The sequence below is a fragment of the Nipponia nippon genome, unplaced genomic scaffold, assembly GCF_047370975.1.
Source record: "Nipponia nippon isolate SJK-2023a ecotype South Korea unplaced genomic scaffold, ASM4737097v1 scaffold_11, whole genome shotgun sequence".
Lineage (NCBI taxonomy): Eukaryota > Metazoa > Chordata > Aves > Pelecaniformes > Threskiornithidae > Nipponia > Nipponia nippon.
In genome coordinates, this window is record NW_028262302.1 from 29,095,961 (window position 1) to 29,108,538 (window position 12,578).

Below are 12,578 nucleotides of genomic sequence, written 5' to 3' on the forward strand. Positions count from 1 at the left end.
AAACACAGTCAGCCGGTATTAGAAATCACACCGTGAATAATTCAGTGTCACTTTGGTGTTGGGCTCTTCATTAAACAGCAGATGAATGCAAATATTCCTGGCTATAAGTTGAATTTGCAGGATGCCCCAAAATCCAGTTTGCATTGTATTTGACTACCCCGAATGAAGACACTCCATTTTACAGCAACTGCTCCAGGCAAGGGGAGTAGTTTGCAAGGACCTCAGATTCAAGATCCCTGGGAATAGCAGAGAAATAAACTCTGGGATGCCCAGAGTTAGAGGGACGCCTAGACAGTGTATCAGGGACACCTAGACATCATATCAACTCGTTGCATTAAACCCATTCATGCTAAATTAGGAATACGGTATTGAAGACCTTCTTTAAACTTGCACAGGCATTTGAGCCACCTAAGACAAGGCAGGAAAGGCTCACAAAAGCTGGAAGAGAAAAATGAGCTGACCAGTAACAGACAGCTATGCAAGAGAGAAGCACACACCTTTTTACCATCGGGCTTGTCCACCAGGAAAACCTCGCTCCATATCTGAATGCCGGTCGTCTCCCGCTCAGACCCTCCTCTCCAGGAGAAACCAGTCAGAGGCTCGTTGTAATCTCCAACCCAGTCCACCGCTTCCTGCAGGGAGGAACAGAAGTCGCTGGAGTTCTCATCTCACTTTCGTTTTACACTTTTCCTCTGTGCTGCCTCCACCCCAGTGCTGGAGGGGGGCAGACCCTGTAAGAGAGGTTTCCTACAGGGCAGCAAATGCGAACATCTCTGCTCCAAAGTCAAGAGTCCACTAGAGACCCACTGGTGCACAGGGCTGTGGAAGGATCTGCTCTATTTTATTTTGTGAAGCCCGTGCTAACGAGAGGCTTGAGCATTCCTAGAGCACCAAGCCAGTGTTCTGTCCAGCTCACCCCTGGGCGGTACGCTGGAGCAATGAGCAGCAGCACCAAACCTCTGGGAAGAGCCACCTGAGCTGGAGCCTTACCTTATTGTACATGTACCGCAGCATGAAGTCCATCAGGAATGATTTTCCTTTTCTAAAAGCTCCAGCAACGGACACAGCCACAACCTCTTTATCTCTGACAGCCTCTGAGAGGAGGATGCGGTTCAGTGCAGCTTCATCCAGTTCAAAGGAATGGTCATCTTTGACAATGAGGACTTGCACTGGTCCTGCCTTCCTCACGGACTCCTCCTCCTCTGAGCTCCACTCGTAAGTCTTCTCTGCAAAACTACCTGCGCAAACAAGTAAAACAAGAGCTGTCAGGTTCCTTGTTTTGCAGTGTGCAGAACCACAGGCAGCAGGGCTGGACAGGGTGGTAACAGGCCAGCTAGCCCCGAACAGCATCGTTCAGAGCAGATGTCTGTTGAACTTGTCCTCAGACACCTCGATAGAGACTCCATGCCACTTTGGGGCCATCTGTCCGCGTGCTCCCGGCAGGCAGAGAGTTCCCTGCTGGAATCTCCCTTGACAAAACACACGCATTACTTTTTGTCCTACGAGAGCTGACATGGAGAACAGATCACTCTCTTCCTGCCTGCAACAACTTCTTACATACACAAAGACTGCCATAACACCTCCCTTAGCTTTTTCTCTGCTAGAAAAGAAAAGACCAGGCTCCCCAATCATCCCTTGCTACCACGTCATCTGGGCATCTGACGGCTCTCCTCTGGACACTCCCCACCAGGTCCTTCCTGAAGGCTGTCTCCAAAATGGATGCAGCGTTCAAGCTGAGGTGTCTCAGTACCTCATGTCTCTATCAAAGGCCTTTATGCATCCTGTGCGACTGCTGTTTCTGTAGCAACAGCAGAGTCCTGCTCCATCTGCAGTCTGCACTAATGCTCCAAGTGTCGTCTGCTGCTTCTGCCATCGACCTCATCGACAGCCTCCCCCGAGACAGCCCCAGCAGGAACCAGGCCACGAAGCCACGTGCCCAGCCTGACAAAAGCCACGTCTTCACTCCCAAGTGGAAAGCATACGCAAAGCACAGGCACTGCTCGCTTTCCCACTTGGAAATGGCAAGGTTCCCTGCGGAGCTGCTCCCCGGCACAGAGGCGAGGCTGTGTAGCATTCATACGGCCTTACGAGAGCCTCACCTCCCCGCCGGGACAGGGGAGAAGTGACAAGCACGATGCTGCAGCAGGAGCCTTTGGAGGGGATGGGCAGGGTCCCAGCGTTCGGTCGCCATCCACGCTCGGCGAGGGCAGTGTGCCAGAGAGACACGTATCACCCGCACGACGCTCCCGGCCAAGGCAGCTGAGATGGTTACAGCTTTTAACGGCCTCACGGTCCGTTTGGGCTGCTCCGCGTACCTGCCACAATACGGGAGACGGACGCGTTTTAAGACCCGCCATCCACAGACACCGCAGCCCCGGGGTTTGCAAAGAGCAGGCAAGCTCCAGTAATTTTCCTTTCGTTGTCTCCAAACTTCCCAGTATGGGAAAGAGATGCCGAAGGTGATTAATCATGCCAGTCAGCTCACCTACAGCCACGTGAAAGCTCCTCGCCAGCAGGGAAGGGAGCATGGGATGGAAAGTTCCCCCACATTTCTACAAAAACTTCCCGGTTCCTTGGCTCAGGCTGCAAGTTTGCCAAGACAGTAGCCTGAAGTTAAAACTCCTCGGTCTGTGTTTCAGACCCTGACCTCGAGGACCCAGTTTTCAGTCAGTTCTAGCTGTTTCAAAGCACAAGGACTATGTGTGCACATGCTAAAAGGCAAGCTATAAATACCAAGAGGAATAGGGTTTGCTCATTCTGGGCCTCTTTATAACAAAGCCCCCAGCAGCAACTTCATATTTTAAATAACAGCAGTGTTTTTGTACGAGTTTCTGATTTCCTATGATCCTGCAACCAAATATCAGGATCATTAAGCCTGGTTGCTAGGGGATTTCTGGTGGCTCTCGGACATATACTACAAGCTTTCTTTGCTCACAGTTGCAAGACAAAGATCTTTTCTTCCCGATGCTTGGAGGTTTTTTAGCAAAACAAAAGTCCCAAATGCTCTGAAAAGCTAGATTCTCCACCAGACTGCAGCAGCTGGGGACCAGCAGCACCAAACTCCCTTCCGACACCAGCCCCTGCCCCGTCTCACTGCCTAGGGGCCTCCAGGAAAAAAAAAAACCCGTCCCATTTTCACATACACGGACCCAGGATCCAGGCACACATCGCCAAATGACTTGAAAAATGAAGGCTTCTGAGAGCAGTCAGTCCTCTTGCTGCGCACACCAAACACCGTTTCCAGCATTAAGATCTTCCCAACATGTAGGTATGGACGGATGCCAAAGGGCCACAGGCTCGCGTGCTCTTTTTAAGCACTGCCATGCTGCAAGTGCCATATAAAGCCTATGATAGGAAATATCTCCTCTCCCGTGGTGCTTCCCAACGCCCTGCTCAGCCAACTGAGTCCCATTTTTTTTTTCTTTTTACAGCTGCACAGTAAGGACAGTGGAGAGATCCTTGTATAGGATGTGACTCAGTGCAGGTAAAAAAATTTGTAAATAGAATGAAATCGAAACATTTCTGACTCTAGCCAAGCCATCGGGGGTGCAGGTGAAGTAGCTGTGCCACCTCCCCAGACCAGACAAGTCCAACCTCCTGGCACGGAGACAGAGGGCGAGGGGGACCAGCGTTTTACCCATCCCACGCTAGCAGTAATGGGAGCTGCGGCCAGAGAGCCCAGCCGGGTACCAAGATGGGCACAAACCCTGCCGTCTGCGGGCTTCCAGCCCAGGGAAAGGCAGCACGGATGCCCCCAGCTCAGACAGGACTGCCAGTCCTGGTCGAGGATCCGAGCACCGTGACAGGGGACTGAGGGGAGTCCCTCCCAGCCTGCTACCAGAGGGATGGTCGGTGCCAGATTCCCTCTCCTGCCGCTGCTGGTGGCTGGACAGGATCTCCCAGGTCTTCCTCTCCCTCCAGTTCAGCTGCTGGGAAGAGCAACAACCAGCACGGAGGAGAAGAGATTGTGTTGTCCCTTCGAAACATCAGAATTTGTAAGGAGCACCTTTTTTTTAGCAGATATTGACAGATTTTGGGAGAACGTCTCTGGACACAGGTAACAGCCCAAAGCGGCTGTGGTCTCCTAGGGGACGTCCTTGCTTCCATCACCTGAACACCAGGAAAGCCAGGCTGTTTGCACAACACAGGGGCAAAATACAAAGTATTATGAGCAGGATATTTTGATTTCCCAGTTCACTGGAGATATTAAGCAGGTCTCTGAACTAATTTCAGCCCCGTTATCTCTGCTTCTTTCATGTATGTCACCTGCAGACAAAACCCTATCTTTCATATTTATTTCCATGTGATGAAACTTCCATGTTCTGTTTATTAGATTATCTGCCATACTGGAGAGCCAGCGATTATTTTAGAAGATGGCTGTGCACTACTGGAAATCAATTATTTTAATTGGTCTTTTCGGCATAAATTAGTTACCTGCTTTGAAGGAAGTTGTACCTGGCAATGGCAAAACATCATCCGGCCAAAAGGGAAAGGAAGGAGAGCTAAGCTTTCCTAAACACACTCTTGTTTTTACTCATTTTCTAACTTGACTCCTCCTTTCTGTCGGCTCTCTCCCAGCGCCTTGCAATTACATCAATTCTCAAGCTGCTCGTTCAGAAATTGCCAGGATACAGTTCCGTTTCCCCATTTCATAACAGCTCATTTCCATGACTCTAAAGCAGGGTGGGATCCACATCTCTTTTCCATATGGTGATTCCAAGTGGAAAGGTGAAGGAGATCAGAATTTGCGTTCATACTTACTGGGCTGTCAGACAGCAGCAAGGAAACGGCCCAATTCACGCAGACAGCCCCATAACACAGGACGTACAGCTCACTTTATTAGAGTCTAAGGAAAAAATACAGCATTCTTCAACTGCTCTAGGACTTATTTTGGTTGAAATTAAATAAATTAAAACAGCATATTTCACTCTGTGCCTGTGTATGGACTGACAGCCGATGTCTCATGTATTTAAGCTCCTACAGAAGAATACATTAGGTAAATTATATGTCACTAACTATGCAACGTACCTTCGATGAGTGCTTGCTTAAGTCTGTTCTTCCTTAGCTATGGAAGAACAGGTCACAGAAACACTGACTGCTTTCCAGAGACCAACTAATAAAGTCAGCTTTTTCCTTAAATGAGTTTGCACAATAAATACATTTCATTCCAGAGAACAAAATGCAGCCATGACCCATGGCATCATCTGTGCAAACACAGGCTGCCTAACCAGACCCTGAGAAAGCCAATTTGCCAGCCCTGCTCTTGGGCTCTCTTGGATCCCAGGAGCCCAACCTATCCAAGCGCTGCCCATGAAAAGCAGGGGCTGCAGCCTGGGCCCCGATCCCCCCCTAAAACACACATATGTCATACAGGCTATTCTGAGGGTATTTGAACCAAGTTATTTTACTGTGTGCAAAAACAGAAACTACCAAGGAGAACAAATAGAGGTTTGATGGGAAGCCTTAACTTGTTGTTATTTCCCTGGAATGGGGCATCCCTACATCGACCGGGTTAGGTGGCTTATCAGCAGCCCTCTAGGGATTAATTCAATCAGCAGCGATAGCCGTGCGGATCCTTTTTGACGCTGTGTTCACCCCGGCTGTTTACATTACAAATGTATCACAGTGCCACCGACGATACCATGAGCCAAGCGCTGAACAGACCTTATAGTCAGGCTTGATCCCTCTGCACATTCTCCAGGGAGCTTCAGCTTCCAGGAAGCTTATCTGCCCTCCGCAAATGGCACTGGCAAAGAAAGACATCTCTCTCCAAGCTGCAGTCTCCCTTGCACTTATCACATTCGGCACGGCTGCCTCTGTGACATGAGTTTTGCTTGCTCTGTTCATGCTGAACTACCTCCGCTGCACGACAAGCCGCCAACGATCATCAGCAAGGCTGTGAGGAGGCTGGGAAAGGCAGCATCGCTTTGAGCATGCACCAGGCACCCTCTCCTCCTCTCTGAGACAGGCTTGCGCAGAGCTCTGCATCTTATCCAGCTAATCGGGGAAAAACAAGAAACAAAGCATTGAAGCAAAGCATATATACTGGACAGGAGGGGATGTGGTAGAGCAATAGCCTGTATCGATCCTGCACAAAGGATCAGATGGGATGCTGCACAAAGGATGCATGGCAGGGCACAGCTGCATCTCGAAGCGCCGAGACTGCCGCGGGAGCCTGGCCTGGCCAGCTATGAGTTAGCAAATTCCCTCAGCGCAGAGCTGCCATAAGGTGTCTAGACCGAGCTGCTCCTGGGAGACGGTGTCTTCGAGAGGACGAAGCAGGGAAGCCTGGCTGGGTAAAGCCCTCTCTTACACCCATCAGGGCTCTGCAGCCTTGCCTGCGCCGCGCTCCCAGATTTCCTAGCCAGCAGGTCAGAAAGCTTCCCCAGCGGGGTTTAACAACACACGCACGTTCACCTCCCCTTTCTATATCCTACCTGCTCTCCTACCCCCAGGGCACGGCTGACTACACGGCCACACAGCCCTCCCTCCACCCTGCTCACACCTCTGCTGGCATTTGTGACACCCCCACGGAGTCAGAGGGACCCCGGGACCCGGGGAGGGGAAACGCCTGGCGCTAGCCATCAGTAACACTCACTGGCCAGAGCCACCGAGCCCCTCTGAAGCCGCACACGTACCTCCCTCAGACCCCAGCCTTGCTCACTGCCTCCTTACACGTGGGGCTGGTGGTGTGGGAAATGCAGCAGTGAGCGGGACGGCAGAGCCAGACCCTCTCGTGCCCAGCTGGGAAATCACTTACACCTCCCCAGACTGGATGTACAGGCGCAATCGCAGCTCTGTCACGAACCAAGGTGCAAAGCAGGCTCTTGATTTCTGTGGAAATGATGGGTAAATGACAGAGCCCGTGATGAACATCTCCACCCAGGGAGCTGCAGGGCATCGCTTAGAAACAGGTGAAGAAAACTGTCATGTAAAAAACTAGCCCTGGCCTTCAACAATCAATGGCAGGTAAAAGGCCATGCTTGGTAGTCATCTGGGGTCTCGCTTTGAGGTCCCAAGCTACCCTCTCCAAAGCCAGGGCGAACTCTTATAACCCAGCAGGGTTAACACCTCTGCCCAATGCAATCCGCACTCCCACGTGCTGTTGGCGAGCACCCCACATCTCCGCACCCCGGGATGCTTGCAGCAGGGAACCAAGCAGGGTGGCTAATGCTGCCAGGCTTGCTGCTCACCCTCTGCTTTTTTTGGAGCTGTGGTAAGATGTAGAGCGCACCTTCTTCCCGCCAGCCCTGAGTCATCCAGCTGGCAGCACAGCAGCTTCAGCTAGAGCGTGGCCAACTCAGCCCCTTTTCCCTTTGGCAGACGAAACAAGGAGATGAATGATTATGCTGATAACACGAGTGGTTTGGGACGTTCCTCCCTAAAAGACTGCTGACAGAAACAAGAGCTTCGATGATTACTGGCCACCAAACCTGTCTGTTACAACAGACACATCTCAAATGCCAAAATCCAGTGTGAAACTTTCTAATGATGACACCTACTACCACTTACACGAAGCTACAGTGCCTTAGCTGGCTCTCAAAGAGCAGCCATGCCTACCGCTGTGAAATCCCCAGGCCGAGTCCGTTATTAGCAGGCTTCAGAGACACAGGCGCACAACCACCTTGGGAAGAAAGCAGATCAGACAGAGGTTTTTCTAGAAGTTTTTCAGGAAGTTTGAGGTCACATTAGACAGTTACGTGGTTACGTCCATGCCAGTTCATGTGCCAGGTTGGGTTGATTCAAAGGCCAGGTGGGCAACTCCCAGAGGGAACCTTATTCCCACCTGTGTTTGTCAAAAGACCATCCTAACAGAGCACTACCAAAAGGCCATTATCTATTTCTCAGGTACAAATCCTGGGCCTGCTCGCTTTTACCCGCGTTTAAGCCTAGCCAGACTCCGGTGTGACACGATGACCGACATGAACCTCACATGAACACATCTCCAAAACTCTCGCTTCACCCTCAGCACGAATTTTCTGCATCCAGTCAGTCAGTCACCAGCCTCCCTCCACCACCAGTATCTGATTTAGTCATTTCTGACATGAAACTGTTTTTACCCTTTTGTTGTTACAATTGCCTGAAAACAAAGTTTGGTAAATGTGCCACAAAATCCTAGGACATAGGATGAAAGGTGACTACACTCTGGAGAAAATGTTTATATAGAGAGAGTGCTTCAAATATGTTTTAGTGGCTTGGCAGAGCTCAGCGCCTTCTCTAGGGCCTCTGCCCCATTTGGGAAGTTTGTGTTCAGTTATTTTATTGCCGTAACACTGAACCTTCCTTCAACTGACAGCACACGTGAGCATTTCTGGCAGGACCAAAGGAGCTCTCTAGAGTGAAGTGACTTTTGGAGGTGATCCGTGGGACGTCCTGTGCCTCCCAGAGCACGACGATACCTGCACCAGACGCACTCTCCTGCCGGAGAAGGTTCCAGTCAATGATGCAGGGGAGTTAATATAAGGCCTGCTGCCTACGAACATCACCTAGACCCTAAACAATATTTACGTGTGCTGTTTCTCACCCATGGGCTTAGCAGAGAAACTGCAGCAAGATACAACCAACTCCATATGCTGCCTCCCCTTCCATTAATCAGGCAGGCAGCCAACGCTGAAGCCTCTCGCGGCATGGACACGACATCAAGCATGACGAGGGCACCCTGTCACCGCTGCGAGGCAGGCTCAGGGTGTCTCATTTCTTCCCCCGACAGGGAAAATGAGGCTCATCTTGCTCCTGCTCATCTTGTGATGGATCAGACCACGCTATTCAAATTCTTTGTACAATGCTGCTGCCTCAAAACCAAAGGCACAAAGCCCAAGCATCGTGTTTAGCAATGTGGGTCTCTAGCTTGCAGTGTTGTCTTGTCTCTTCTTTCAAGTCCCGACACTTCATTTTCTTTTCTCTCCTACAAGCTAGTAATTTGGTTGTGAATCTTCTCATATCTAGTGGCTTTTTGTATAAAGGCCTGCCTGTCTGAAAGGTCTCAGCTTTCACTTTTCAGGAGGTTCCCAGCATTCAGAGTCACAAAGAAATGCCAGTAAGCGGAATCTGAAAATCCACCATAAAAGGTCAGAAACCAAATAACAAACAGAAAGGATGTTAGCACGATCAGTTAAAAAAAAAAAAAAAAAGGACTACCAAAATTATCCTTTTCTTTCCAGTTTAACCCATTGCTGTGCAGTCCGAACGTGTGGCACCGACGATCTCAGCCTGGCCTGCGCTGGAGGGGAGTCCCTTCTCCTCGGAACAGTTGCTCGGCCCTCCCTAGCAATCCGGTCCCTTTAAGGGCTCTCACGCATCTCACGTCCAGTTTGACAATCCTGACCAAGAAGTATATATAACCCCTGCAATCCCTTTGATGGTTTTGAAACGGCATTCCTGATGAGTGGGTCACTCTGGTTACAACACGAGCCATGAACACGAGAGAGTTCACAGAGTTTGTTCCAGTCTGTGCTGCTTACATGAGTGACTGGGAGCTGAGGTCTCCAACGGCTTTACTGCAACGGGGGAGCAGGCTGCTGAGCATCTGCAACTGCCAAGCACAAAGAATTTCAGAAAAAAAAGCGGTGTAACCTACTACAAGCCTTCATCGAGCTGGCTGGACTTCATCGTGCCAATCGGGACTATTGGGGGACTACCAATCCTTATTTTGGGAAAAGCAGGGTCCTTGTTCTTACCAAAAAATTACACATCTGCAGCTCCCTCAGCCATTCATCCAGCAACGAGCAGCAGTTGTGAGGTCTGTGCACCACTGAGCACCTTCATTAAGAGAGCCTTAAATGAGGCACAGCCTTACGCTGAGCTTCTGCCCAGGGCTAAATCCTACGCTGGCTGCATTACACGCCCCTACACGAGCTCCCAGGGATGCGTGTATGTGACAGTAACCCAGCTTTGAGAGCTGACCGGAGGCAATTCCTTCTGGGTGCCATACACCCACTCACCCTAATTCGCTCTGTGATCTTTAAAAAAAGCAAATTATTTTTACGAAACAAAGGAGAAGGCTTGCACTAAGCAGTTGCCTGTTTGCAGGCCTGACTAACCAGAGAGTAACTAGGACAAAGTTTGATCCGTTTCAAAATAGCATAATATTTTTAATGACCCATAAGCCCATTTTTAGAACACAGAGAGGACTTTCTGCCTTAGTTTGAGGAAAAGCCTGAGACTCCTCCTTTGCCAGCTAGGCTGAAAAACGTAGCAGTGGAAGAGTCACCCCGCGGACTGATGTCACCAGACGATGCTGCAGTCACCCGATGGAAACACATCTTTCAGGGCAATGACATTCTGTTGTATAAATGCACACTTTTATTACAGGGGCTTTTTCTTCTAGTAAAAAATACAGGCATTTTGTTCTTTAATTAATTACCTGCAATGTCAACCAGCTGGGCAAAGTGCTGGGAAATCATTCTAGGAATAGGTAAACCTCTGTGGAAGATAGGGTGTTATTTTGAGCTGTGGATGGCTCGCAGCAGAAGGTGGCCGATCCCACAGAGATCCACTCGGACCCATGGACAGTTCCAGATTCTTGCAAAACTCACAAAGCGTCTAAGGAAGAGTTTGGCAAATCAGTGACACATCACATTTTACTTGAGTAGGGCTTAGCAGCACGTTTAGACTGAGGGATGTGCCTAATTGTCTCGCTGGACCAAGGCGATACTTTCCAAGATGATGTTTTCTCCATTTATATCCGTTTCGGCATCATTTGCATTTTCTTCTCGTGCTATCAAGATCCGACGGGAAAGCACCAGCGCGTGTACGTGTGTGCAATACTCAACGCGCACAGAGACGGGACTGACAGCTCCGTGAGACAAAGCTGAGAACGTCAGCATATTCACCGGGAAGTTTTCCCTCCAGCTTACCCAAGGGTCTAACGACCTTCGTCAAGAGTCACAGTTAAAAATGGCACCGATCAAATGAGCGTTGCTCATTTTCTCCTCCCTCTCTTGCAAAAAGACCACCACCCGCTCCTCTGCTCAAATCACACGCTCCGTTATCTGAACGCTTCTGCAAACATGTCCCCGGACTGTTAATCGCTATCGTGGGAAATACTACGCTCATCTATACAAATTAGAATGTAATTTGTGTATCTAAACATCACAGCTCAGCTCACCCGCTCGGCCTGATGAGACACAATACCGCAAGCGCTGGCGAGCGAGTTCACACGGAATACAACTCAGGGAAAATGGCAAATCATGCTCCTCAGCAGCCTCAAATAGCGGCAAATGGCTGTATAAAACCCGATTTTCTACAAAACAGGCAGCGCATCGGTGGAAGCCGGTAAAGCGGTACCTGGCTGAGCGCTGGACCCTGGCCGTACACAGGGTAAAAGGCGGCCGGAGCCCCTTCGCCTGCTCGGTGCAGCCCACCTGTGGGACCAGCTTCGGCTCCCCTGGGGAAGGAGCTGCAGGCTGGCGGCTCCGGAGAAGGGAAGGGAGACGGCACAGAGCCTCCTCATCCTCCCCGCGACCCCGCTCCGCTCCCCGCCCATGCTGCTACGGGCTCCCCCGGGCTCAGGCGGGGTTTGTAAAGGGACGGATTTAAGATGGCCCCTCTCCGAGGGTCTGACACGCCGACAAAGCCCTACAGCCTCCAGAAACGGGGAAAACCCCTTTGCAGAAGCCCCTGCCCGGGAAGGCCGGCGGGACCCCGGCTCCGGGCCGAGGCGGGGCGGCGGCTGAGGTGACATCGCCCATCCGCCGCGGGCCGGCGGGCAGCCCCGGGGGCCGAGGGACGCCTCAGGGCAGGCCGGGGCAGAGCCGGGGCGGCCGGCGGGCTCCCCGCCGAGGTGGCTGCCGAGGGCGGTGCCGAGCCCGGGGCGCCTCGCCCGCCCAGCGGGGCCCCCGGAACAACGGGCACCCCCGGCCCGACCCCCCCGGCCCCGGCCACGCTGCCGGCAGGCAGCAGGCGGGGAGGGGCAGCCGGACGCCCCCGGCTCCGGACCCCCGGAGAGGGCGGCCCTTCGCCCCCGCGGGCCCCTCAGCCCCCTCCCGGGCCGGCCGCGGCCTCCGCCGGGCAGCCCCGCCGCCCCGCCCCGGCGGCCCAGGCCCAGGCGGGGCCGGGCGCCCCCCCCCCAGCCCCGGCCGCCCCGGCGGGGAGCGGGCCGCGGGCCGCCGCAGGCCCGGCATTGTTCGCGGCCGCGGGGCGCGCCCGCCCCGCCCGCGCTCCTCGTCCCGTTCTCCCCCCCTCCGCCCCCGCTTCGCCGTCGCCTACCCCAGCTGCTCCTCTCCCGGCGGTTCCGGGCCATGGCGGGGCGCGGGGCTGCCCGGGCCTCGGCGGCTGCGGGAGGCTCCGTGCGGGCTCCGAGCCGCGCTGCGTCTGGCGCGGCTGCCGCGGTGGCGCGGGGCGGGCGGGGGAGCCGGCGGCGGCGGCAGCAGCAGCGGCGGCAGCAGCATCCCCGCCCGCCGCTACGGCGTGGCACGGCGGCCCCTGGGGCACCCGCCCACGCCGCACCCGCCCACGGGAGTCCGCAGCCGGGGGTAGCCGTGCGTGGGGCATCAGGCGTGGGCAGCCGTGGGGCAGACCCAGCGGCACCCGCTTCCCGGGGTAGTCACACCCATGGGGTGCCCCCACAACCGGGCAGA

The 12,578-nt window shown here is 53.0% G+C and overlaps 1 protein-coding gene across 2 annotated transcripts in view; it reads right to left on the reverse strand.

Moving 5' to 3' along the window:
- Positions 1-12,361, reverse strand: part of ATL1 (atlastin GTPase 1) — a 31,893-nt gene extending 19,532 nt beyond the window's left edge. For both annotated transcript variants that reach the window (XM_087746887.1, XM_087746886.1), the window contains exons 1-3: positions 12,208-12,361; positions 991-1,238; positions 498-632 (exon numbers count right to left, since the gene is read on the reverse strand). In XM_087746887.1, coding sequence (XP_087603013.1) covers positions 498-632; positions 991-1,238; positions 12,208-12,241 — 417 coding nt within the window. In that variant the 5' untranslated portion in view covers positions 12,242-12,361. The remainder of the gene's footprint in view (positions 1-497; positions 633-990; positions 1,239-12,207) is intronic.
- Positions 12,362-12,578: the final 217 nt, after the last annotated feature.